General features: G+C 48.9%; 3 protein-coding genes across 3 annotated transcripts in view; 1 reads left to right on the plus strand and 2 right to left on the minus strand.

Annotated features, from left to right (window-relative positions):
* The window catches only part of SHC3 (SHC adaptor protein 3), a 163,646-nt gene extending 157,802 nt beyond the window's left edge, over nt 1-5,844 (plus strand). Inside the window, exon 12 of the mRNA XM_039475183.2 lies at nt 73-5,844. Within this exon, the coding sequence (XP_039331117.1) occupies nt 73-201 (129 nt within the window). The 3' untranslated portion in view covers nt 202-5,844. The remainder of the gene's footprint in view (nt 1-72) is intronic.
* LOC120366399 (uncharacterized) lies at nt 5,556-9,820 on the minus strand. The gene is given in 4 exon segments (XM_074395549.1): nt 5,556-5,714; nt 5,717-5,955; nt 5,958-6,052; nt 6,054-9,820. Coding segments are annotated over 4 exon segments (636 nt in total). The 5' UTR covers nt 6,197-9,820.
* Nucleotides 9,821-9,920: 100 nt separating this feature from the next.
* On the minus strand, nt 9,921-22,038 carry S1PR3 (sphingosine-1-phosphate receptor 3). The gene is made up of 2 exons (XM_003938189.4): nt 21,959-22,038; nt 9,921-12,666 (listed from the first exon to the last, which is right to left on the minus strand). Exon 2 carries the CDS (start codon nt 12,530-12,532, stop codon nt 11,396-11,398), a length of 1,137 nt encoding a protein of 378 aa, XP_003938238.1. The 5' UTR covers nt 12,533-12,666; nt 21,959-22,038; the 3' UTR covers nt 9,921-11,395.
* Nucleotides 22,039-22,272: the final 234 nt, after the last annotated feature.

Raw genomic sequence — 22,272 nt, forward strand, 5'->3', positions numbered from 1 at the left:
GATTCTGAGCAAAGCGTGTTCTCTTTTTGCTGCCTGTGGGATATGCTTAAACTTCCTTTGCTTCCTTCATAGATCCGGACAAAGGACAGAGTCTTCGACAGTATCAGCCACCTCATCAACCACCATCTAGAGAGTAGCCTGCCCATCGTCTCTGCAGGGAGCGAGCTGTGCCTCCAGCAGCCAGTGGAGAGGAAGCAGTGACCTGGCCAGCGCTGCTCCCAGCACTGCGCACCAGGTCAGGAGGACCCGGAGTGGGCTGCAATCGCGGCTGTAGGAACTGGGGCAGCTGCCTGTGGCTCAGAGTCTTCTTCAAAAGCTCCAGAAGGAAGGCTGCTTCTAAGGTCAAGTTTCATAAACTTGGTTCTGAATTTCTCATATGCATATTAAAGGTGTACATACTTATACATCCTGTACAAATTATCCCTCTATATTTATATTTTTTAAGACTAAGAAAGATGTAAGACTAATGTTCTGTGCTGTATGTTTTTAATGGAAAAAAGTTTGACTGTAGTTGTCCAGGCAAAAATTTCATTCAACTGACCCATTCTGCTGGGAAATGTCACTAGAAAGGTGTAGCCTGCAGTTTTACCTGATAAGCACAACTGGAGGGGACTAGAAACGCAGAATTGTGATGGAATCGTGAGGCGTGCTGCCCAGAAAGTGCTTAGCCCAGCACTGAAAGCTGTGAGTTACTGGTTCTGAGGCATGGCTGTGCTTGCTGGAGGGAGCGGGCATCCTCCCTTGGCCTCCCCAGGACACCTCCTGTGCCCCCTGCACTGCACACCACAGACGGCTCACTGCCGCTTCACTAAAGAGCAGGTGGCACTCCAGCTCCTCTGGGTCCTGCTGAGCACAGGACCTTGTCACCCTTGATCCCAGTTATGTGAGGAGTACTTGGGAATTCATTTCATGCCAAAAATGGCACAAAAAAAACCTCGCCAATCAAAAGCTCGATTGACAAATGCTTCCCTGTTCTCATGCATCTAATGCTAAAATGGGTATTTGTAGAAGGGGTGGTCGGGGCGAATTTCTGGTCTGTGTCTCCTTCTGGTCGCTGGTTGACTATAGGCTGCTTGTGGTAGTTGCAAGCAAAGTTCCCCTCATGCCTTATATTCAGCCCGGGAGAAGGCTGCATGAGAGCAAGAGCAGGTCCCATTCCAGAGCTCAGTCCCGGAGACTCAGGTAAGGGGGCTTCTGGGGCTGTGTGTGCCAGAGGCCTGACCCAGCCCCAGGAGTCACTGGAATCCATTTGCCGTTCCGCCTCTGGGGTGAGGGATGGGGGAAAAGCCTGCTGTCCCTAGACAAGGTTTCCCAGTCGCTGCAGGGAAGGGCATGCGTCCCAGCCCACTCTTTGTCTTGATTCCCTTCCTTCCAGGTAAAATACTGTCATTTCCTGAGAAGTCATTTGGTGTTAGAAAGCTGGCAATGTTTATAGCTTTTAAATATTATCTGGGCTGAAACCGACCCGTGATTCTGACAGATATCCTTTAAAAAACAGATGGATCCATTTGCTCGTTGGCAGCTTGGCTCTCTTTCTGGTGAGACCCCACAGGGTATAGCACCCTGTACGGTATGGGTCAGTGGAACAGAAAGACACCCCGAACACACTTAGAGCTGGACAGTGATAGATCTGATCCCGTAAGGAGAGTTACGAGGAGGCTGAACAGTCTGGCAGAGAATAATACTGCTAAGTTCTAATGCCCTCGGCGTGCGCCCCGTTTCTGCCCTGGAGTGTGTGTGTGGCCAGATGGAAGGACCCGTTACAGCTAGCCAGTGAGGATGAGTCAGGGCAGGCCCCAGCCTTCGCTGGGGATTTTTGCCCTTTGAGGGTCTAATGAGTTAGAGATGACAGTGAAGTCAGTGTTCTAGAATGTTCTGCAGTGGATAGAAACTCTGGAGAGTCTGGCATAATCTAGACTGCCCTGCTGCTTCCTGAAATGGTTTTGGCTTCAGGCGTCATGTGGACGTTCTGCTCAGTGGTCCAGAAGCAGAGGGCTGCAGGGGATGCCTGCAGCAGCTGCATCGGCCTCCTGCCCCAAGATGGCGCAGACTTGGCTGCTCTGAGATCTACCCTGGGCATCTGTCCTCTGGAAGGCCTGGAGCCCTGGAGACACACACGCAGCTCTGATCCACCTGCGTGTAAATGTGCACCACATAGAAAAATGTGCAAAATGACCTTCTTTTAACACTCGTGCATTCCCCTCTTGTGATAGGTCAAAATGCTATTACAATGTTCAGAGAGAATAGCAGAACAGGAAATACGAGTCAGGAGCTGTGAATGCTGTAGCATTTCATTTACTTTATTTTTCTCTTGGGGGGACTTGAATGGTAATCTGCAGCTTTAGTAGCTCTTGATGTGAAGTCAGTGTCTAGTTCAATGGTGACAGAAAATATATATAATTTTTTTTTGCATGAGAATCAATTTAGAAAATAAAAAGTATTGGAGTCAAATTTTTTTCTTTTTAATATTAATTCAAAATATATATTTTTAAGCTTGGATTATAAGGTTGATTACACTAGAATAGTGCCAGTGAAGCGAACAGGCTTCAGACATAGCAGATGGCAGCGATTTTCTAATCTTTGTTCCCTTCCATTTGTAAAGTGTGTTAGAGCGCACATTAGTTATCCCGACTCTTTCCTCCAGCGTCGTGTGCTGGGCCATTCCTGTGAGCCTCATTGACACATGGGGAAACTGAGGCAGGAGCTGATGCTGCACCTTGCTGGAGGCCATGTTGTCATCTGGCTGCAGCGCTCTTCTGCTCACTCAGCATTTCCTGAGCTCTGCTGTGTGCCAGCCTGTGCTTTGAGCTCAGGATTCCAAGGTAAAGGCAATGGAGCCTCCTCCTTGTGTAGCCTGGGTCCCTCTTCCCCCTGCTTTCTCAGACCACATCTCTGCCTGGGCAAGGCAGGAAGCTGAACAATGAACGCAGGGGAGCGGCACTATGCCCTGCCTTCCAGGGCCTCAGGCTTCCAGGACACAGTTGCTGCTGCTGTGCTGGGCCACCCTGAGCCTGCAGAGTGCACCTGGGCCCTGCTGCCCCTCCAACGGGCACCCCAACACTTAACCCAGAACTCTGTGTCTTCTGGGAGTACAAGATGGGGGGTGGCAGTCCTAAAACGGCCCCTCTGCCCTTACAGAGTGGCCCCGGAGACCCCTATCCAGCTTTCCTCTCCCTATGAATGAATCAGCTATGCTTCCAATGACATCTCTGTCCCACAGAGGCCGGCTGGGCCTCTCATGGGGGTGCTCACTGTGGTTGAAGTCAGCTTTAATTCTTGACCCTCCAAGGTAGCCTCTGAGTAGCTCACTGGAGAATCGGATGGGCAGGTGATAAACACCACAGTCAAATGACTCAATCTTAAATCCGGTCCTTAGGACACCACCGTTGCTGCTTTTGTATTTGAGGGGTCTAAAGACTGTGTGTCCACTCAGCCTTGATGAGCGAGTGGCCATTTTCTCAGGCCATCTCTAATGTTGGGGTAGTGGACAAAGGCCTGACTGGGCCACATATGGCCTTTTTAGGGCTTCCTGGAGGTGGAGGAGCTCACGAGTAATTTCTAATGAAGACAGAAAATGACAAGCCATGTGTGCCGGTAAAGGCCTAACTTAGAAGGAAAGGCAGGCCCAGGGGAACATGGACCCTACACGGTCCGTGTGCTGGGGGCACAGTGGACATCTGTGTCCAGCCCCGCCTCCATGCCTGGTGCTGGCATTCTGAGGACGGCCCCCAGCTCCCGAAATGAAGCTTTCCTTTTCAGGAACATCCGACACTTGGCTAGCTTCTTTCTATCAGGAGTGCTTTAAGATGGACGTCGGGGTCCCTGTTTCCTCCCTATTGGCTGCCACACATGTCCGTTCCGTTGGACTGAGCTGGGCAGAAGCCTCAGACTGTAGGCCTTCCTGGAACAGGGGCAGCGCTGGCCACGAGATACCTCCCTGCAGCCTCCACCCTGGCACACCCAGGTGGCATTGACTCAGGCTGGTTGCTGGATTTCTCTGAGCCTTGGCGTGCTCTACGCCGCAGGGCTACACATGTTCCCAGCTTGAGAGAGTGCTGGGGATTGACAAGTATATGAAACCTATAAAGCGCAATGACTTTCTAAAATTCTGCATTCCCAACGCGCCCCTCGGCTCTCTCTCACTGGTCCAAGTTTGCGTGCCGTCCATAAATCCCTTTCTGTGGACGGTGATCATAGGATTGGGGGTGGGCGGGAGGATTGTGGAAAGATTGCGAAGAGGTCATTGCAGGACCCAGACAGGCCTTCGCAGTGGGTTTCAGAGTAACACTCAGGTTCTCCGGTGGAACTTTCAAAGCTGGTTCCAAGAAAGACCAAGTGGATAAACCCACTCCTGGACACAGTGCCAACCTAGAACTGTCAGCTCCTAGAACTGTCCTGCGGAGGCCGGCTGGGCCTCTCACGGGGGTGCTCATTGTGGTTGAAGTCAGCTTTGATTCTTGACCCTGACTCAGGATCACAGGGAAGGGAGCTTGGTAAGACGGCACAGCTGGGGCCCCACTTTTCGGGTGAAACTGGAGCCATGCAAGGGGCTGGGGATCGACTTAGGAAAGAGCCCAGCACTCAAAGCGTCCTGGGCCTGCATGTAAAGCTCACCCCCCGGGCAAACGGCAAGGAGTGCTTCCTTCCCCGGGTTCTACATCTGTGCTCCCTCTCAAAATGCATAAAAGCCTGAGTTATTCGGATGCGAGACGCAGTGTCTCTGTTTCCTCTGTCTTAGTTGGGGTTTCCTCCAGAAGGAGATCCTGAGAGAGGACTTGAGGATCACGTAGTTTATTTGAGTGAAGATCCCAGGAGTAGGGTGAGAAGGAAGCTGACGAGGAAGGCGTGCGTTATCGAGTAAGTTACCGCCATGTGCACAGCTGGAGCTGAATCCCACCGGGGAACCCCGAGACACAGAGCTGACACCCCAGAGTTAATCCAGCAAAATGGGGAGACAGCTGGGGTATTTATTCACCGAGTCTATCACTGATGGAAGGCTGTTTCTGGAGACAATTTCTGAGTGGCCCTGCACACACCTGAGCATACTTCCCAAGCCGGGGAAGTCCTTGGGCCGAGAGACAGGCGTGCATGAGAAGCAGACCTGGAGTGGAAGGCAGGCATCACAACTAGCTCGTGAGCCGGTTCAGACACAGACCGCAGGCCTGCTACCCCCCCACCTCCCAAACCCCCAGCCCCAACCCCCTCCCTGCCCTTGCCCGTGCCAAGTTCCTGACTCCCTAGGTCTGGAGTGGGGCCCGAGAATTTGCATTTCAAAAAAACATCTCACAGCGATGTTGGTGCAGCTGGTCTGAAGTCTTGACTTTGAGAACCACTCACTGGTGAGAGTTTCCAGCCCTTACCTGTCTCCTATTGATGGTTCCCCCCTCTAATTTATAATTATGTTTTCACTCCGCTTCATGTCACAGATCCCAGGATCCGTGCTGTGAATTTAGAAGTGGAGAATTAATAAGCATTTATAACTCCATGCAACCATTGCTGGCAGCTTAAATGCCATCTGCCAGCCACAATTTATTTATAATGGGGTTTATACATATTTATAAGTTTGCAAGCAACAAATGCACAGTTTTAAAACTGGCACATTTTATAGCAGCCAGAAAAATTGCAACTTTATACCAAGACTTGTGAATGTGAATTGCATATGTATATACATACATGCATATACTTAGATTGATTAAAAACGGATCTGCAGCTCTGTGTACACATGCTGACTGGCTCTGTGCTGTGCACCTCGGGACTCCTCCCTGGGCTTTGGTTTTATAACTAACAAGGACAACTAGGAAGTCAAACAAACGTGAAGAATTTGGGAATTGGCAGGTTGTGTTCTTGGCCATGGAAGACGATCCTGGATGCCGCCAGATGTGGGACCCAGTACAAAGGGAACAGGAACAGGACGTGAGGACAGGGGTTGGGGGAACCCACTGTGGGAAATGACAGGGAAAGAAGAGGGTGGAGGCAAGATAAATGTGGGAAGGGAAGGGGAGGATAAAACAAGTCTAGATTTAGATCTTTGTTCATGCAGCCATGCATAGCCACGAGGCCAGTGGGGAAGGAGCAGAAAGGGAAGGTGTGGTGGAGGAAGCTGCGCTCGTGATGTCATGCTTTGGGGTATTCCCAGGTGCAGCTGCATATACTTGGCACCGTTTCTTGGCATTTCTAGCCAGCTTCTTGGCCTCATTCATGCATTAGTTAATATGTGGCTGGCCGTGTACTGGGACCGAGAGACAGAGAAGCAAATGTATGAGATTATAACTCTGCCTGAGTTTATAACCTAGAAAGAAATGAAGACACACACACACACACACACACACACACACACACACACACACGATGTTGGAGTGTGACAAGCCTTAGGTACCAGTGTGTCCAGGTTCACTAGAACCAGCAAGGGCAGAGCGCCCAGGTCAGTTTGGGGACTCTGGAGGCTTTGCACTGCAGGCGATTGAGTGTTAGTGGCATGGAGGAGAGCATGGAAGGCTCCGGATGGGGAGGGACAGCCTGGAGTTGCCACTCTCGGTAGAGATGCTAGAAGAGGCGGAGGCAACCCCAGCCTTCCTTCTTTCCTCCCTCTTGGCTGTCACAGATGCTCTGAGTCGATGAATCCCTCAGGCCGAAAACACACAGGCTCCTTCCCTAGGGCTAGAAAAAATGGTTCTTGCTGAAAAGCACCAGGAATAAAATCTCATACAATTTTAAGTGTCTATTTTTTTGTCTTACCTTGAAATATTGCAGACAGAAAAATACACACGTGGGGAAGGAACGCTGCGGTCCTGAGCTTTGAGGTAATGAATTGGCACTCACGTGGACATTTTTACCGTAACCAAAGTTTCTAACCACCAAATCAAGTGACAATTAAAAGACATTAATAGGTAAATCCGTCTTTAAATATTAATGGGGTTGATTTTTTTTTAACAACTATGTGTTGGTTGCAAGTGGAATGTTCTCTGTTCATCTGACTTTTGAATATAACTTGTTCCAGAATATTGTAAAATTAAGTATGTGAATGTTTCTTTGTATTCAGAATTAAACATTTGGTGTTAAAAATCCCAGGATTAGGAGACAACTCCATGTAAATTTAATGTGTAATAATAAGATAGTTACTTTTTAAAAAGCATTTGGATGGCAAATTAGACATATTGACAGATGAGCATTATTTGAAAATTGTTCTGTTTCCATTAACTTTCGTGAAGCAAAAAGAATTACTGTAAGGGTCTACGTGTCGGCGTCTTGCCAGTTCACCACTTTCTACTTTGTACTGAAACAGAATTGGCTTTTTGGACATCCCTGAGGAGTGGAAATCCAAAATGAATGTCGAGTTCTCTAATCTTTGTTCTGTGACAAATGGTAAAACCTAAGTTATCTGGTCAATCTTTTGGAGATTTGACAACACCGCAGGTGAAGAGAATGAGCTTAAATTCCCTCCTCACTTTCCACGGATCCGCGGGGATTCCTTCACTCTGTCCGGAAATGGTTTCCAGGTGTGAGCCCTTCATGCGCTGTCTGGTGCATCTCTGCGCTCCTGGGATCGCCACGTGCAGGCGCGGCATCACGTCCCCCGGTGTCATCCTGTGACCCAGGAGGGGAAGATGACACACCCAATTTAGGTAATGCCGCACTTCTTGTTATAATTGGTTATTGGAAAATGTGCCTTTATTATCAGAACAGTGGTGTGTGCATTTCTGATTATGTAGCTAACCTTTGGATATCTGACTTAGATACTAAAAACATTTGGGTGTTTCGGTTTTGCACTTGTGGATACGATTTAAAAGCATGAAATTGGTGATTTAATTAGATGTTTTCTATAAAATGCACCTTGTTACATTTCTGTGAAAGGCTCTTACCAGCATGGAATAACTGGCTCAAGGGTTGAGAGTAACAACCATTTTCTAAACAGTTGATTGTTTAAAGGACTGTACACGTACGTCTGGGCAATAAAGGCTATTGTGAAAAGTCTCTTTCATTTGGATGATGGATTTTGTATTGCCTCACAAAAGAGAGGAGGGGAGCTTGAAACTTGTATCTAGGAAGGATGTATTTTCAGTGGCTCCCTGGGAGACTTCTTAAAAAACAGTCACAACAAAGCATTGCCCCATCCATCAAGGCCGTGGAATAAAAATGTATCCTGGCAGAGGTATTTCTAGAGGCCTCATGTTACCTTCTAGCACCTTGTCGGCCTTGGACAGAGCCGGGGGTGGGCAGCTACATCCTCACTTGTGTTGGGGCATTGCATCATGAGTTGTAACAAGCATCGCCGCCAGAACAGTTATGCCAAGCACTGGCTTCCTCTTTACAGAGGACGCGGGACAGAGGCTAAAATGGACCATGCGTACGGGAGAAAGCTAGTGTGCAAGGGTTGGCTCTCACCTGCTCTCTCCTGCTGGGCAGACGACAGCAAATGGGGCAGGACCAGAGGTCCCATGTCCTTGAGCTGTGCTTTCATCGCGATGGGTCTTACGAGTTTCTCCCTATCAAAAGAGCCATCCGCAGAACAGTATGACCTACCACAATTGGTGTAAATAGTACCCAGTGCACTGAAGCTTCACTAAAATACCACCTCTGATCATGGGGAAGAAGAAAGGGGGAAGGTTCTTCCGGGTTCTGAATGTGGTTTAATTCCTGAAATGCTGAGAAACACAGGTGAGAACCAAGCCTGCAACACTGCACATCGTTGCAGTGGGGAGGGCGCCTGGTGAACACAGTCAAACAATCCTGTCACACGGACTCCCAAGAGCAGGTCTACCCAAAGGCCTTTGGTTTTATTTTTTAACAACCATACATTGGAAATAATAAAGGTTTCTAACGGAAAAGAGATCTAATGCATAGTTTCTCTGCAGCATAGAAGACCACCTGTTTCCAAACTCCAGGGTTAGGGCTTTGAAACATTCAGCTGCTAAATTACCTCCAGCTGGCTAGCTGCTTAGGCATATTGGTATCAAAGATGATTATTTTTTGCATTTAGCAAACGAGCACAATTACTTTTTTGCTGTATTTTTAATTCCGATTGCTCAAAAGTCTTGTTATTTCAAGGGGGCCTCATGTCACACCACAGACATTGATACCTCCAAGTGAGAATGATGGCTGCAGGCTCCCTAGTAGAGTTAATGGATGAAGGCTGAGACACTTAGAGACCGGGGGCATCAGGGTTATGGAACAAAGTGTTATGAACAGTAGCTACAGAGAGCTCCACAGCTCCCAAAGCAACTCACAGCTATAACATAAAGTTCTAAAGTCATTTCATTACCAATGTGAAAATGCGATACTGAAGTTTTGGCTCTCCGATGCATTTTGTTGTTGTTTTATTTTATTTATAATGATTATTTTTTGAGACAGAGTCTCTTTCTATTGCCCAGGCTGGAGTGCAGTGGTGCAACCTCGGCTCACCGCAACCTCTGCCTCCTGGGTTCAAGCAATTCTCCAGCCTCAGCCTCCTGAGTAACTGGGACTACAAGTGCGTGCCACTGCGTCTGGCTAATTTTTGTATTTTTAGTAGAGACGGGGTTTCGCCATGTTGGCCAGGCTGGTCACGAACTCCTAACTTCAGATGATCCACCGGCCTTGGCCTCCCAAAGTGCTGGGATTAAAGGCATAAGCCATTGCAACCGGCCTATTGTCATTTTCTTAATCTAGAACCTTAATGTTTTACTTTCCTAGAAATGCCCTGGATTTTCTCATGCTGTTTGATAAGAGAATAAGCTACTTTTCAGTGATGTCAAGGAGGCAACAGAAATGCTCCTGGGGAAGATCTCTTTACAGATAGGTTTCATCTCATCAGTAACAAAAGTTAGAAAAGTCTTTGGTCAGTCCATGGAGGTGAGTTACCCTGAACCCATGAAAATGTCTTTTTACAAGAGCAATTTGCATCAGATGATGAACAGGAATCAATTTCTCTTAGAAAAAATTAATGCGTTAAGACCACTCTTTTAGGTTTTATTCAGGCAAATCCTCACTGAACCTAAATAAAACACTTTAGGCGACTCAGATGTGAGCTGCTTTTGAGGGCTGGTTGGTTTTGTCCTTGTTTTTACAGGGAACTCAACAAGGCAACTGTGTGCTTATGGTAGTTCTACAAACGTGTTCACTTTTCTTTCCATTTATTTGTTTAACACCTGCAATCCTTGGGGAAGAGGATGTACAAAAATGTCTTCTAAGTAATCCCTTTACAAGGTAAACAGACTGCTATGGGTTCAACTTACGTAGAAAAGTAAAATTACAGTATCCTGTAGTTCTTATTACATCACTCTGAAGAATGCATAGACTGCCGGATCACATTTTCTAACCTGACAATTAAACTTCTTTCACTGATAGTCATGATCAGTGCCAGCTTTCAGGAAGCTGTGAAACTACTGGTGGCCACAGCTACTCAGCTGTGATGCCACGGGGGATTACTGACTTAGTGCTTTTTGCATATAGAAACAAACTCAACATGGAATTAAAGTGCTGTCGTGTGAATCTCTGTTCATTTCCTGGACACCTTCCGTTTCCTGAGGCAGAGCCCCGCCCAGGTGGCATGGGAAGGTAGGTGAGACCAGCTATCTGCTTCTGCTGCTCCCTCATGGGCTCTTTCTTTGGCCTGTCTTGGGGCACAAGCTCCTGGGTGATCTTGGCTGGCTTTCCTGTGATTTGCAGAAACCTGAAAACCATCATATAATTTTGCTTTGGGATATGCTTAAAATTATGCAGGGACAAATGACTGAAGGGACACAGGGCTTGTGTAGTCAGACCCACACATCTGGGGCCAGCCTTGGACAAGCCCCTTTTTGGGAATTTGAACTTTAAAAGCTTGATTAACATGAGACTTCATGTCAGTCTAAGGAGACCAGGGATGGCATGTCTACTTAGTTCACAACCATGTCCTTGTACCAAGGGTTCAGTCCAAATCCACCTGTATAACCTGTTACCTGTGTGTTGTATGCAGATTCTATGTAGGTATCACATGGCAAACAACTGGAACACAAATTCTGCGTAACATAGAGAGGTACAAAGATACAAGCATCCATTCTATGCGCAGGAAATGTAGTGTAAAATCATCGAAACACCATTCAGAGGCACACGGAGAATCACACAGCATTGTGCGGCCCATGACCTTCCCTCTCTGTGAACACCAGGGAGGTTGTCTAGGATTCAGCAGAAGGCTGTGGATGGTGTCAGCAGCTTAGTACATCTGAAAGACTCTGGAGCTCAAAGCGGACAAGGCACGTTGTCTACACTGAAATGCGGTGGTGATTCCTCGGGCCTTCTCTGTAAGGGACATCCACACCGGGCAGGCTGTTGGTCAAAGTAAGGTAGCTCTCCTGAGTCACAGTCTCGAGGGGCCCCTGTGGAAGCGATGCATGCAATAAATAAGAACACAGCTGCAGAGCAGGGCGCATGGAGATGTTCACTTGCAGAGGATCCCGTTCTGAAGGGCTGCGTTCTTGTCCATGATGCAGGATGAGGGGGCTGTGTGGCGGAGGTCTTCCTTGACCTTCGGGGAGTGACTGCTGTTGTTGCTGCTGCTCGATTTACTTCTGCTTGGGTCGAGTGCTGGCTGGATGGGTGAGGCGCGGGCCCCCCGTCCCCTGACCAGGCAGTTGCAGATCAGACGGAAGAAGGCCCGCCGCATCTCCTTGCTGGCCAGCGTGTAGATGACCGGGTTCATGGCCGAGTTGAGCACAGCCAGCATGATGAACCACTGAGCCTTAAAGAGGACAGGACAGGCCTGCACCCTGCAGGCCACGTCAATGAGGAAGAGGATGAAGAGTGGGGACCAGCAGGCGATGAACACGCTCACCACGATCACCACGGTCCGCAGCAGCGCCATGGACCTCTCCGAGTTCTTGTGGTTGGCCACCTTACGGCTGCTGGACTTCACCAGGAAGTAGATGCGTGCGTAGAGGATCACGATGGTCACCAGGATGGCCGTGAAGATGCTGATGCAGAAGGCGATGTACTTCTTGGAGTAGAGGGGCAGGATGGTAGAGCAGTCGGGGAGGTTGTGCAGGCAATTCCAGCCCAGAATGGGCAGGGAGCCCAGAGTGAAGGCAATGAGCCAGCACATCCCGATCAGGAGGAAGACGCGGTGCTTCTTGTTGGCGTCATAAGGCCTCATCTTGATCATGGTCAAGTGCCGCTCAATAGCGATGGCCAGTAAGCTGCAGGTGGACGCCCCGAGGGCCACGAACATACTGCCCTCCCTGAGGAACCAGACCGTGGGAGACAAGCTGAACGTCCTCTTGCCAGACATCAGGATGTTGACCTTGTAAGCGATGCCAGCCAGCAGGTCGCAGAGAGCCAGGTTGCCGATGAAAAAGTACATGCGGTTGTGAAATTTATTGTTTTTCCAAATGGCAATCAAAACCATCAAGTTCTCCAAGACGATGAAGCTGCAGATGACCAAGAAGAGCACAGTGGTGAGCGTGCTGCCCTCGGAGGCCTCCTTCAGCCTGCCTGCCAGCTTCCCCACGTACTGATAATGCTCCTGCAGGGTCTCGTTGCCCCGCGCGGGCTGGGGGCGTGGCGGGAGGGCACTAGCCATCACTTGGCATTCACAGACGATTAGCTCCAAAATCCAGGAGAGGGCGCCCGAGGAACATTCATTTCAAAGAGAAGCAGGGCCAAGGCTCCAGCTTCATTCAGCAAGGCGTGCAGGCCAGACTCCAGGGAGGGCTCCTGCCAACAGACAAAAAGAGGGAGTGACCGTTGATAAAATCATTGCAGCCCAAGGGGCACGGCAATACTGTTCGAGAAAGGTATGGAAAATGTGGAAATATTGGGATGACTGGCCACAGGCTGCAGAGAGGGTCTTTAGACACAGGCTAAGTTCCTAAGTGATTGAGGGAGACCATGGGAAGTGATTTGGTGTCTGGAGTTGCTGGGAAGGGAAATTTAGTGCATGAATTATTGAATCCTGTAACGAAGATACACAGACCCAAATACAGCTTCCATCTGGAAATCTCCAAGCACTAGAAAATGCTAATTAATCCTCATCTAGGACCTGGGAGCTGGTGATCAATTATCGGAGTCATCCAGGGAGAAACAGGATTTTCCCAGGACAAAAAAGCAGGATGGAATCTCAAGGATGGATGCCTGCTCAATTTCTAAGACCTCCTTAGTGAGTTTCCCAGTGACACTGTGGGAGGTTCCTGTACTTCCCAGATAGCGTCCCCTGGAGCCAGGCCCAGAAATCAGGTCTGAAATGGGCTGTAGGTCTGCCTGGGAGAGAGCCCAGAGGCCTGACGATGCAGCCACCGAGGGACTAGCAGTGCAAGCCTGGGCAGAGCCCATGTGAACACTGTACTTGTGAGCAACAAGTCCAGAGCCTGGCGAAGAAGGAACACCAACCTGCGAAAACGGGACCCAAGTCTACAGAGGATAAAGGAGGGACAGGAAAGCCACGCCAGTCACACCGACTCTGAGTTTGGCTTAAAATTCAGAGCCCTACGTACAGAGAGAACCACATGGGTGCATGTCAGCCAACAGAAGCACCACATTTGGGAAGCTGCAGATGACCAAGAAGAGCACGGTGGTGAGGGTGCTCCCTGCAAGAAAGGGAAAGTGGTGAGCAAAGGCCTTGGTGGGTTCTGAATTCCAACTCTTCCCCCTCCAGAACTCCAACACTTGCATTCAACCACACTGATAATATTGATCAGCCTTCTGTGATGTCGGTGAGGCTGCACACCCAACCACCAAGGTAGAAGCCGCTTTCAGTGGACTCATTTATTTTATTTTATTATTATTTAATTATGATTATTTTTTTGAGATGGAGTGTTGCTCTGTCACCCAGGCTGAAGTGCAGTGGCTCCATCTCTGCTCACTGCAACCTCTGCCTCCCACGTTCAAGCGATTCTCCTGCCTCAGCATCCCAAGTAGCTGGGACTACAGGTGCGTGCCACCATGCCTGGCTATTTTTTTTTTTTTTCTGTATTTTTAGTAGAGACAGGGTTTCACTGTGTTAGCCAGGATGGTCTCAATCTCCTGACCTTGTGATCTGCCCACTTTGGCCTCCCAAAGTGCTAGGATTACAGGTGTAAGCCACCATGCCCAGTCATCATTTATTATTTGAGTTTTTAAATAGCTAATTAAGTTCAAATGAGGCTAATTTAAAATAGCCCACTGTGTATATCCAGTGAATTTTTTTTTTTTAACTTTCACAATGTTTAAGCCACAGCCCTAAATTTGCTTCAGAGACACATGAACCACTCACCAATACTATGGGCTCTTCATTTTAAGGTGTGATAGACTCTGAATCTCATCCAGCCATGAGTTTATTATCAGGTTCAGTCCCTTGAAGATCGGGGGCTTGCCTGTCTGGTGCTGAGAAGCAGAGGTGGCTCCAAATGATTTCCATATCCTTGTGACCCTCTACAGTAGTGGAAGCTGTCAAAGCCCTTCTCTCCCTACATCAATTTGGGGGTCCTGGATTTCCAGAGATGGCCCCTTGCTACTTTGCAAAGACTTTTTCCAGTGTCCTGGAGCGTAGAGGTGCTGGTTGTTCTGGAAACCTCGGGAGGGGATGTCTGAGCTGATGTCTGTGCTCTGCCTAAAACTGCCCCGACCCTTCCCAGCTGCCACCTCCTGAAGTCACAGAGGCGTGAGGTCAGTTGGAATGCCAAGTCCTGGCAGAAAGCTGATGTGTTGGCCAAGGCCCTCTGCTAACTGCAGAAAGAAGAAGTCAAGCTCCACATCCGGCTGATGATGCAGGACAAGAAGGGGTTGCCTGTGCAGGTCTTCCCCATCACTCACGAGCCGTGGCAGGCAGCGCAGGGCCCTGGGCCTGCCTCCACAAGCTGTGGCTCACTCACGCCAGCGGCCAGCCCTACCTGGCTCACCGTTCACCTGAGCAGAGACCATGCTTGCCTGAAGATTCTCCTGGAGGTGAACAGGACAGTTCAGTGGGCAGCCTTCCCCCCAGACCTTTCCTCTCTACTGTTTCTGATTTTTATTTAAATCTTGCCCATCCTTCAAGCCTCAAGTCAAATTCCACTTGCTCCGTAACATTTTGGAATCATTCCAGCCCCTGGTGACTTTTCTCTGAGGCTGCATGCCACTTTGGAAAAACCACTGCAAACTGTCCCTTTAAGAGGAACAATACCATAGAGAGCAGCATTTTCTGAGCATTGAGCTTATCCATTAACGGGAGGACTTTCACCTGGATAAGTTCATGGTACCCTCCCCAGCATTCTGTACACTGACGGGTGCTCCAAAGATGCTGTCCCTTTCGTATTTTTGTTTTTTGTTTTTTTTTTGAGAAGGAGTCTCATTCTGGCACCCAGGCTGGAGTGCAGTGGTGCGATCCCGGCTCACTGCAACCTCCGTGCACAGTTCAAGCCATTCTCCTTACAGGCGCCTGCCACTACGTCCAGCTAATTTTCATATTTTTGGTAGAGATGGGGTTTTACCATGTTGGCCAGGTTGGTCTTGAACTCCTGACCTCAAGTAATCTGCTGCCTCAGCCTCCCAAGTGCTGGGATTACAGAGGTGAGCTACCACGTCCGACCTTGTATTGCTTATTTATTTATTTATCTGTGAACAGAGACTGGAAAATCACTATTTCTGATTCTCAGTTTGCTTGGTTTCCACCCCTGATCAGGGGCCTCTCAGGGCCACATGTGCTGTGCCTGGCATGCACCCTGGCATGAAGCCAGGTGTGAGGACAACCTGGGGCCCCCTGGCCGTCGCCTGTCACCTCCAGTACCAGAGCACGGTGCCCACCGGCGCCACGTGGGCTCTGCCATTTTCTGTATGAACAGCCACTCATGTTCATGGCAAAGGCATGGAGCAGAGGCAGTCTGTGAGCAGTGCCCTGTGTCAGCAGCCTCCCTCCCATAGCAGCCGGGGCCAGAGCCCTCGCCATGCTGCTGAACGGATGACGTGCCCGGTTTATACAGCAACCGGAGGGGCCTTCACCTGGCAGGCAGCCAGTTGTCCATGACACCACAGTGTCCAGGTTTATCCAACAGCGTTGCTGGGATACCCACTCCACTCTGTGGGGTTTCTGTATCAGAAACTGACACGCTGCAGACAAACCCTGATTCCAATGTCAGAGATGCCTGAGGCCCCTTTCCCCAGCTCAGGGATTCAAGCACAGCTCCGTGTTCCTCATCCTTTTAGGTAACACTGGCATATGGTTATAATTCAGACTGTTCTTGTACTAACTCAGCTTGCCTCCTGTGTCTCAGTTTCCCCCATGACAACCTGACACTACCATTTTATACATGTCCTGCCTCCTCTGAACCTTCTCCACACCTTTGCTCTTGCCATGCTCCCGGGAGTGGAAAGCAGAGGGTGAACAGACCCCCCAGCTCCACAGGCTCATACAAAATTGCGCAGAGCAGAAAAGCAAGCAAACAATTAAAAACTAATAACCAGCAATAAAATAACCCCAAGAAACACAGAAAAAGATGTGCCAGAGACCCATCAAAACCATGAATCTTGAGGGCAAACATATTTTCCCATTAACGTTTGATTTATCATTTCCCTTATAATTAAATATTCATCCCTCAAGAAGCATCTTTGTCCAGAACATCTTTTGTTAAATACGATTCTCCGCATTTTGCATAAGTGGAAGATATCTGATTCGCTTTGGAATCTAAAAGCTCATTTTCTCTGGATTATCAGCATTTACAAAGCAGTCCTCATCCCGAGTTAAGTGCTGGGCTAAAGGCCAGATTGATTTTGGATGTGTCTACACATTATTGTACACAGTTAAAAGCATCTCATGGATAAGATCTCCTCTCTGCTCCTGAGGGGTACCAGCCACAGATCTCAAGTTTGCTAGAAGAAACCTCAAAGCTGATTGCGGCCTGAGGCTCCTGGAGTCAGCGAGCCCTGCTCAGGGCAAGAGGGGAGTCAGTCACTCTGGCGTGTCGGTACTAACATTGCCAGGCACTGCAGGCACCAGCAGGCCTGGGAGGCTGGCCTGCCCCACCACACAGAGATGAGTGAGACCAGCACCCAGGCCAGCAATAGGATGGGGCTACAGCCTCCCTTGTGCCCCTCCTAGTCACCACCTGCCCCCAGGCATGACCCCTCCCTGGGATAGGACTCTCCCCTAGGTGAGTTTAGCCCGCTTCTGACGTCACATGAACAGAACCCTGCAGGATACAATTGTGTCCGCTGCTGTCCCCTCCCCATGATGCTTGCATGAGTCATGCACATAGATGCACGTGCATGCTGAATTTTCCTTCTTGCTCTCATGGTGTGGGCAGATACACTACCCTCTCTTCATTCTTGTTTATGGACATGGGGTAATTTCTTCCACGTCCCATGTGTTATCATTAGGTAGCACTGCTGGGATTGACTGAGGGTGTTCTCTCGGTGAACACGTGTCCATGTTTCCACAGGGCCAACGTCGATCTGTGAGCGGTGTGTTGGTGTCTGGGACTCGGAGGCACTGAGCTTTCCAGACCGTGGCCACCCCATCCTGTGAAACTGGTGTGGGGAGGAAGGGTGGCCCCCAACAGAGGGCAAGACTGATCCAGTATGAGTCTTCACTTTTTGCTTTATTCCAAAAGGTAAGTGTCCAGAGCTGGCCGTGACATTGTCAATTTGATTGCTGCTTAAATTCCACATGAACAGTTACAACACTCAGATGCTGAGACCTGTGGCTCTCTGCAGGCTAGTTTTGTATATGTTCAGAAAGCTGGGCACATTACAGAAGACACAGGAGTGTGGACAGCTGCAGGGTAGAGACGCTCCTCCTCATTAGTGGTGGTCTTCTAATACAGACACGGATGCTGGGCTGCCCCCACTGCCTGTCTCCACGGCAGATCCTTGCCTGGACGTTCCACTCTCTTTCAAGTGCTGCACTAACACGTTTCCCTGACCACCTGGGCAGACCCCGCCCACCACCCAGCTCTTCAAGAGACTTAAGTATTTGATTGTCTGCATCTTCTGCATCTTACTGAGAGACACCACTCACATGTGAGCTTCCCTGAGCTCTACTCAGTAAAGACCCCATTGCCTAAGGGTTTCCGTGTCGTCCTCACTAAGCTGGGATCATCCAGACTACCTCAAAGCATTCTCATACCAACATGTTTTCTTTTTGTTGAGAAGGAATAACACAACTTCTGAAAGATGAGTCTGCTGTGGATGACCCCGAGTCAGACCCTGCCAAGGATCAGAGGTGCCTACCTTCCCCTCATTTCCAAGGAAAAGCACGGCTGGGGGGAGCGTGAGCCAGAGAGAGGCCGGATGGATTCCAGATGTGCTTTCTATACTAGCGATTCACTTTCTCTACCCATGTCAAGTCGAAAAATAAACAAACTATAAAAGGAAGAAAAAGAGAAAAAATGAAGAAAATGTTTCCACAGTCTGGTCTCCTTCCCAACACCCCCCCTCCTCCCCCGCTTTCTCTCTCCACATAAAAGAAAAGCACAATAAGATAGTTAGAAACTTCTCTTGGTCAGATGCAGGATGCTGTGTTTTTAATAGGCATGTATTCCCAGGGAAATTAACTAGTTCATCCTCCAAACTGAATTAAGACACCAAACATACGCCAACAAGCAAAATTTCTTGGAAAGCAAGATTTTTAAAAATTTCATTTAAAATAACTTAGAAAGGAAGTAGTGAGTCGGCCGTTCACGGCTCCAGCAATTCCTTTGCTAATGAGTATTTTCCCTTGCTCTGTATTTCTTGGGTGACCTCACTCTGCTTTTGGAGATAGTCCACTGCAGAATGCGTGCTTCACACACCCTGCCACACATGCCCGGCCCATTAATGCAGCTTCCCTGAGAAATAACAACTGTACAGACAAACCAGGTAAGGGCTTCATATCTTTTCTCCCTTTTCTTCTTCAGAGCATGGAAGTCAATGCACTTCTCCGGTTAGACCTACTTTTTCCCGGTGGCTTTTTCATAAGTCCTTCTTTGTCACAAACAAAGCTGGGACATTATGGGCACAGTCCAGGTAACCCTAGAGATGGAGACTGTGCCCCAGAAAACTCAGTCCCTGTCCCCAAGTATCTGTCTCCGTGAACGCCGTCCTGAGCTTCCAGACGTGTGTGGAGAGGCCAGTGCGTCTGATCCAGGAGGTGTCTGACCCCCTTGTCTGTCCATGACTCTTTTTAAACGTTCTCCGTTCCGCTGTTTCTTCATGATGGCATAGGATTAAATGGCTCTTAAGATTTCCACAGGGATGAATCCACAGGGCTGTGGAAACAGGTTCTGTCAGACAGCTAAAGGCACCTTCAAGTAAGAGGCATCCTGTCCACAAAGTCTATCTGAGATCCTTCCTATCCCTTTCCAAAGTGGCAGTCTTACCTGGTGACTCGACATGTGTGCCACCTTGCACCATGGACATGGCACACATAGCCCCCATAACAGCATCTGCCTTCTGAATGTACACAGGAGGAGACTGAGGCTGGGGGTTGGGGGTCCATTCCTTGTCCTTAGTCACAGAACTTGGAAGAGACTGAGCTGGCGGGTGTCCTTGCCATCTGATTCCAGGACGTCACATTAGGGATGAGCTCTTTGGGAAGCTGCCACCTTGACACTGGTTCTTTGCCTAGATGGTGACAGGAGATTCTCTAGCATGTTTTAGAGACAAACTGCCTCATGCTCCCATGCCATCACAATCTTAGAATGCCATTCTAGGGGCACTGAAATATCTAGAAAATTCTGAAGCCAGGAAAATGGAGTGGCATCTTCAAGGCCAAAGATCACCATCTACCTCCTGAGGAGTAGACCCTCATGTCGCTGTGTGAGCTGACCCCAGCCCGGCCTTCGGGCAGTGAAGATCCACTCACTGGGCACCAGTCTGCACTGGACAATCTCTTCACGATTTGACCCAACTGGCCTATCATCATGTCCCTTATAGACACAGCTTCAATTCCTCAAAAATAAGATTCAAAAAAGAGAAGAAGATTTTATGCCTAGTAGCTATAACAGTAACAACAGCTGAAACGTGTTATTAACTCAAACTAGATGCGATTCCACTCAGTCTATTCTTTTCCTTTTCTTTCAAACATTATATTATCTCCAAAAGCTTAAGGAAAATCTTGAGGCAATTAATTTGGCAGAAAACATACGGCAGAGGAATAATAGGAAATGGCTTTAAAACTGATAAGAGAGGAATTAGGAAGTCAAATATGAACCCGCAGCACCCTTGTTCTGGCTAAGGTAAACAGACTGCAGAAGGCTGGTGGCCCAGCTCTGGTAACATTTGGGAAACAGTACAAAGTCCTGGCAGTTGAACGGTTCTACAACAGGGCAACCTCAGATATTCCAAGATTGTGGCATGCTCAAATTCTCTCTCTCTCTCTCTTTTGTTTGGTAATAAAAATATATACATACAGTATAGGTATTGAGGAAGATGAAAGAGATATCACGAAATCAAATTAGTGTCATAATTTCCAGAAAGAGGAAAACCTGTCCTGAATTTTGAGAAATAAGATCTTTAGGAACAAGAAACTATGTAAAGTTTCTCCTATAGGAAACCATAGTTTCTACCCTTTGCATATGGTAGAAAATCAGGGACTCATGCATTTGACAAAAATGCACAATGGTAAAAAGGAAAATCACATTTTCAAAAATGAAAACTGGTTGAGAAATCATTCTCTCTAAATCTTAGGGGAGGCTCTTAAGGGCTAGCTTCAGTTTGGATCTCTGGTGTGAGGTGACAGAGTGACTCTGGAGGCCTAGAGTGAATGTTTACTGGTTTGTTGATGAAAAAAGCCTGATGTGCGATTCTTCTGTGGCAACAAAGTCATTCATCCCAGCCCAGAGCTCTGCATCCATGAAACAATACTTTACAGATATGAACACTTCCACAACTCCTCAAGCACCCCCCACCCCCAGACACACACACATGCACACACACATACCACACCATCACCACCTCCTCAACCAACATCAGCCCTGGGAATAGCCAGCTATCCTTGTTAGCCATATATCTGCAGCACATAATCCTTCCCTTGTACTTTCTAGGAATTACATTTTTCTTAACCATGCTTGCAAGATTTTTGTCTATGAATAAAAAATATTGAAAAGATAAATTATGAGTATGTGGTTATATACAAAGTCTGTGACTTCTAATGTCCAGATTTTAGAATGACGCCTAATTCTGGAGGTCTCAGAGGTACAGCAAGGAGTGGGTACTATGTACAGGGTGAGTCTCCACTTTAAAATAACCTTCCAAAGAGCTCTCTCTGTTCCCGTAACTCCCCTTTCCTTATTGTAAGGGTCAAAACGAAGTGTGTTCCCTTAAAAAATCCAACAAGAAGTTCCTCTCTTATTTCTAAATATAAAAACACCACAAAGAAATTGGGAGTGTCCAAAGCCAGAAAGTCAGAGGAAGAGACACACAAAGACAGAGAGAAGAGAGAGAGAGAGAGAGAAAGAGAGAGAGAGAGAGAGAGAGAGAGAGAGAGAGAGAGACTGACTATTCAGAGACTCAAAAAGCCCAAAGCCCCTTCTCTAGCCATTATCTCAGTTCTGAACACAACGTTCTGACTTTCCATGGAACTTCATTGTTGCATTGTGGGGACTTGTCTTCCAGCATCGATTCTGACGGCCCTAATTGCCTTGTTTGAGAAATGTTAGTAAAAAACTAATTTTCTGGCGAAAATTGTTTGAAAGAGTGATTTTTCTCAGGCGAACGACCACAACCCTCTCTCACGTCCATCGTCCCCAGGCCTTGGCACTGAGGGCGCCTAACTTTTTAATGGTCCAAGGAAAACGACTGATGTAATTTCTCCACCAACAGCCTCTCCACTTTCATCCAGGTATTCAGCTCCAGCCAGTGTGGACGCTGCCGGTGCAGCGGAAAGGCCGCCTTCGCGTTCCCGCAGCGGCTCTGGGGGAGGGGTGCTGATGTGGAGCGCTCCGGCCGCCGCGGCGCGCCCAGGTGCCTGTCGCGCCGGGGATCGGTGGGGATTTTGTCAGAAATGAGGACAGGGTCCGTCGGCCCCCAGCCCCCCACCCCGGTTCTGCGTCCGCGCTCCCCGCTCGGGCCCGCCGCTCACCTCCGTCGGCTGAGGGCGCTGGGGCCACCGGCATCCTGGCGGGGGGCGCGCGGCGGTGCCTGGGCGCCCGGTCCTGCGCTCGGATGCCCGCTGGGCTTGGAGGTTCGGCAATCTCGGGGCTCGCGACGAAGTCGTCCCCGGGCCTGGGGTCCTGCTCCGACACGTCCTGCCGCCGCCTTCGGGTTCCCGGGTCCCCGTCCCCTGTCCCCAGAACCGGCTTCCTCGGCCTCTGCCTGAGCGAGTCAGAGACCAAACTTTTCCAGCGGCCCGCCGGGGCGGGACCCGCGCCCCGCCCCTCCCCCGAGCGTCCCCGA

This window comes from Saimiri boliviensis, chromosome 2 (assembly GCF_048565385.1).
Source record: "Saimiri boliviensis isolate mSaiBol1 chromosome 2, mSaiBol1.pri, whole genome shotgun sequence".
Taxonomy (NCBI): Eukaryota; Metazoa; Chordata; class Mammalia; order Primates; family Cebidae; genus Saimiri; species Saimiri boliviensis.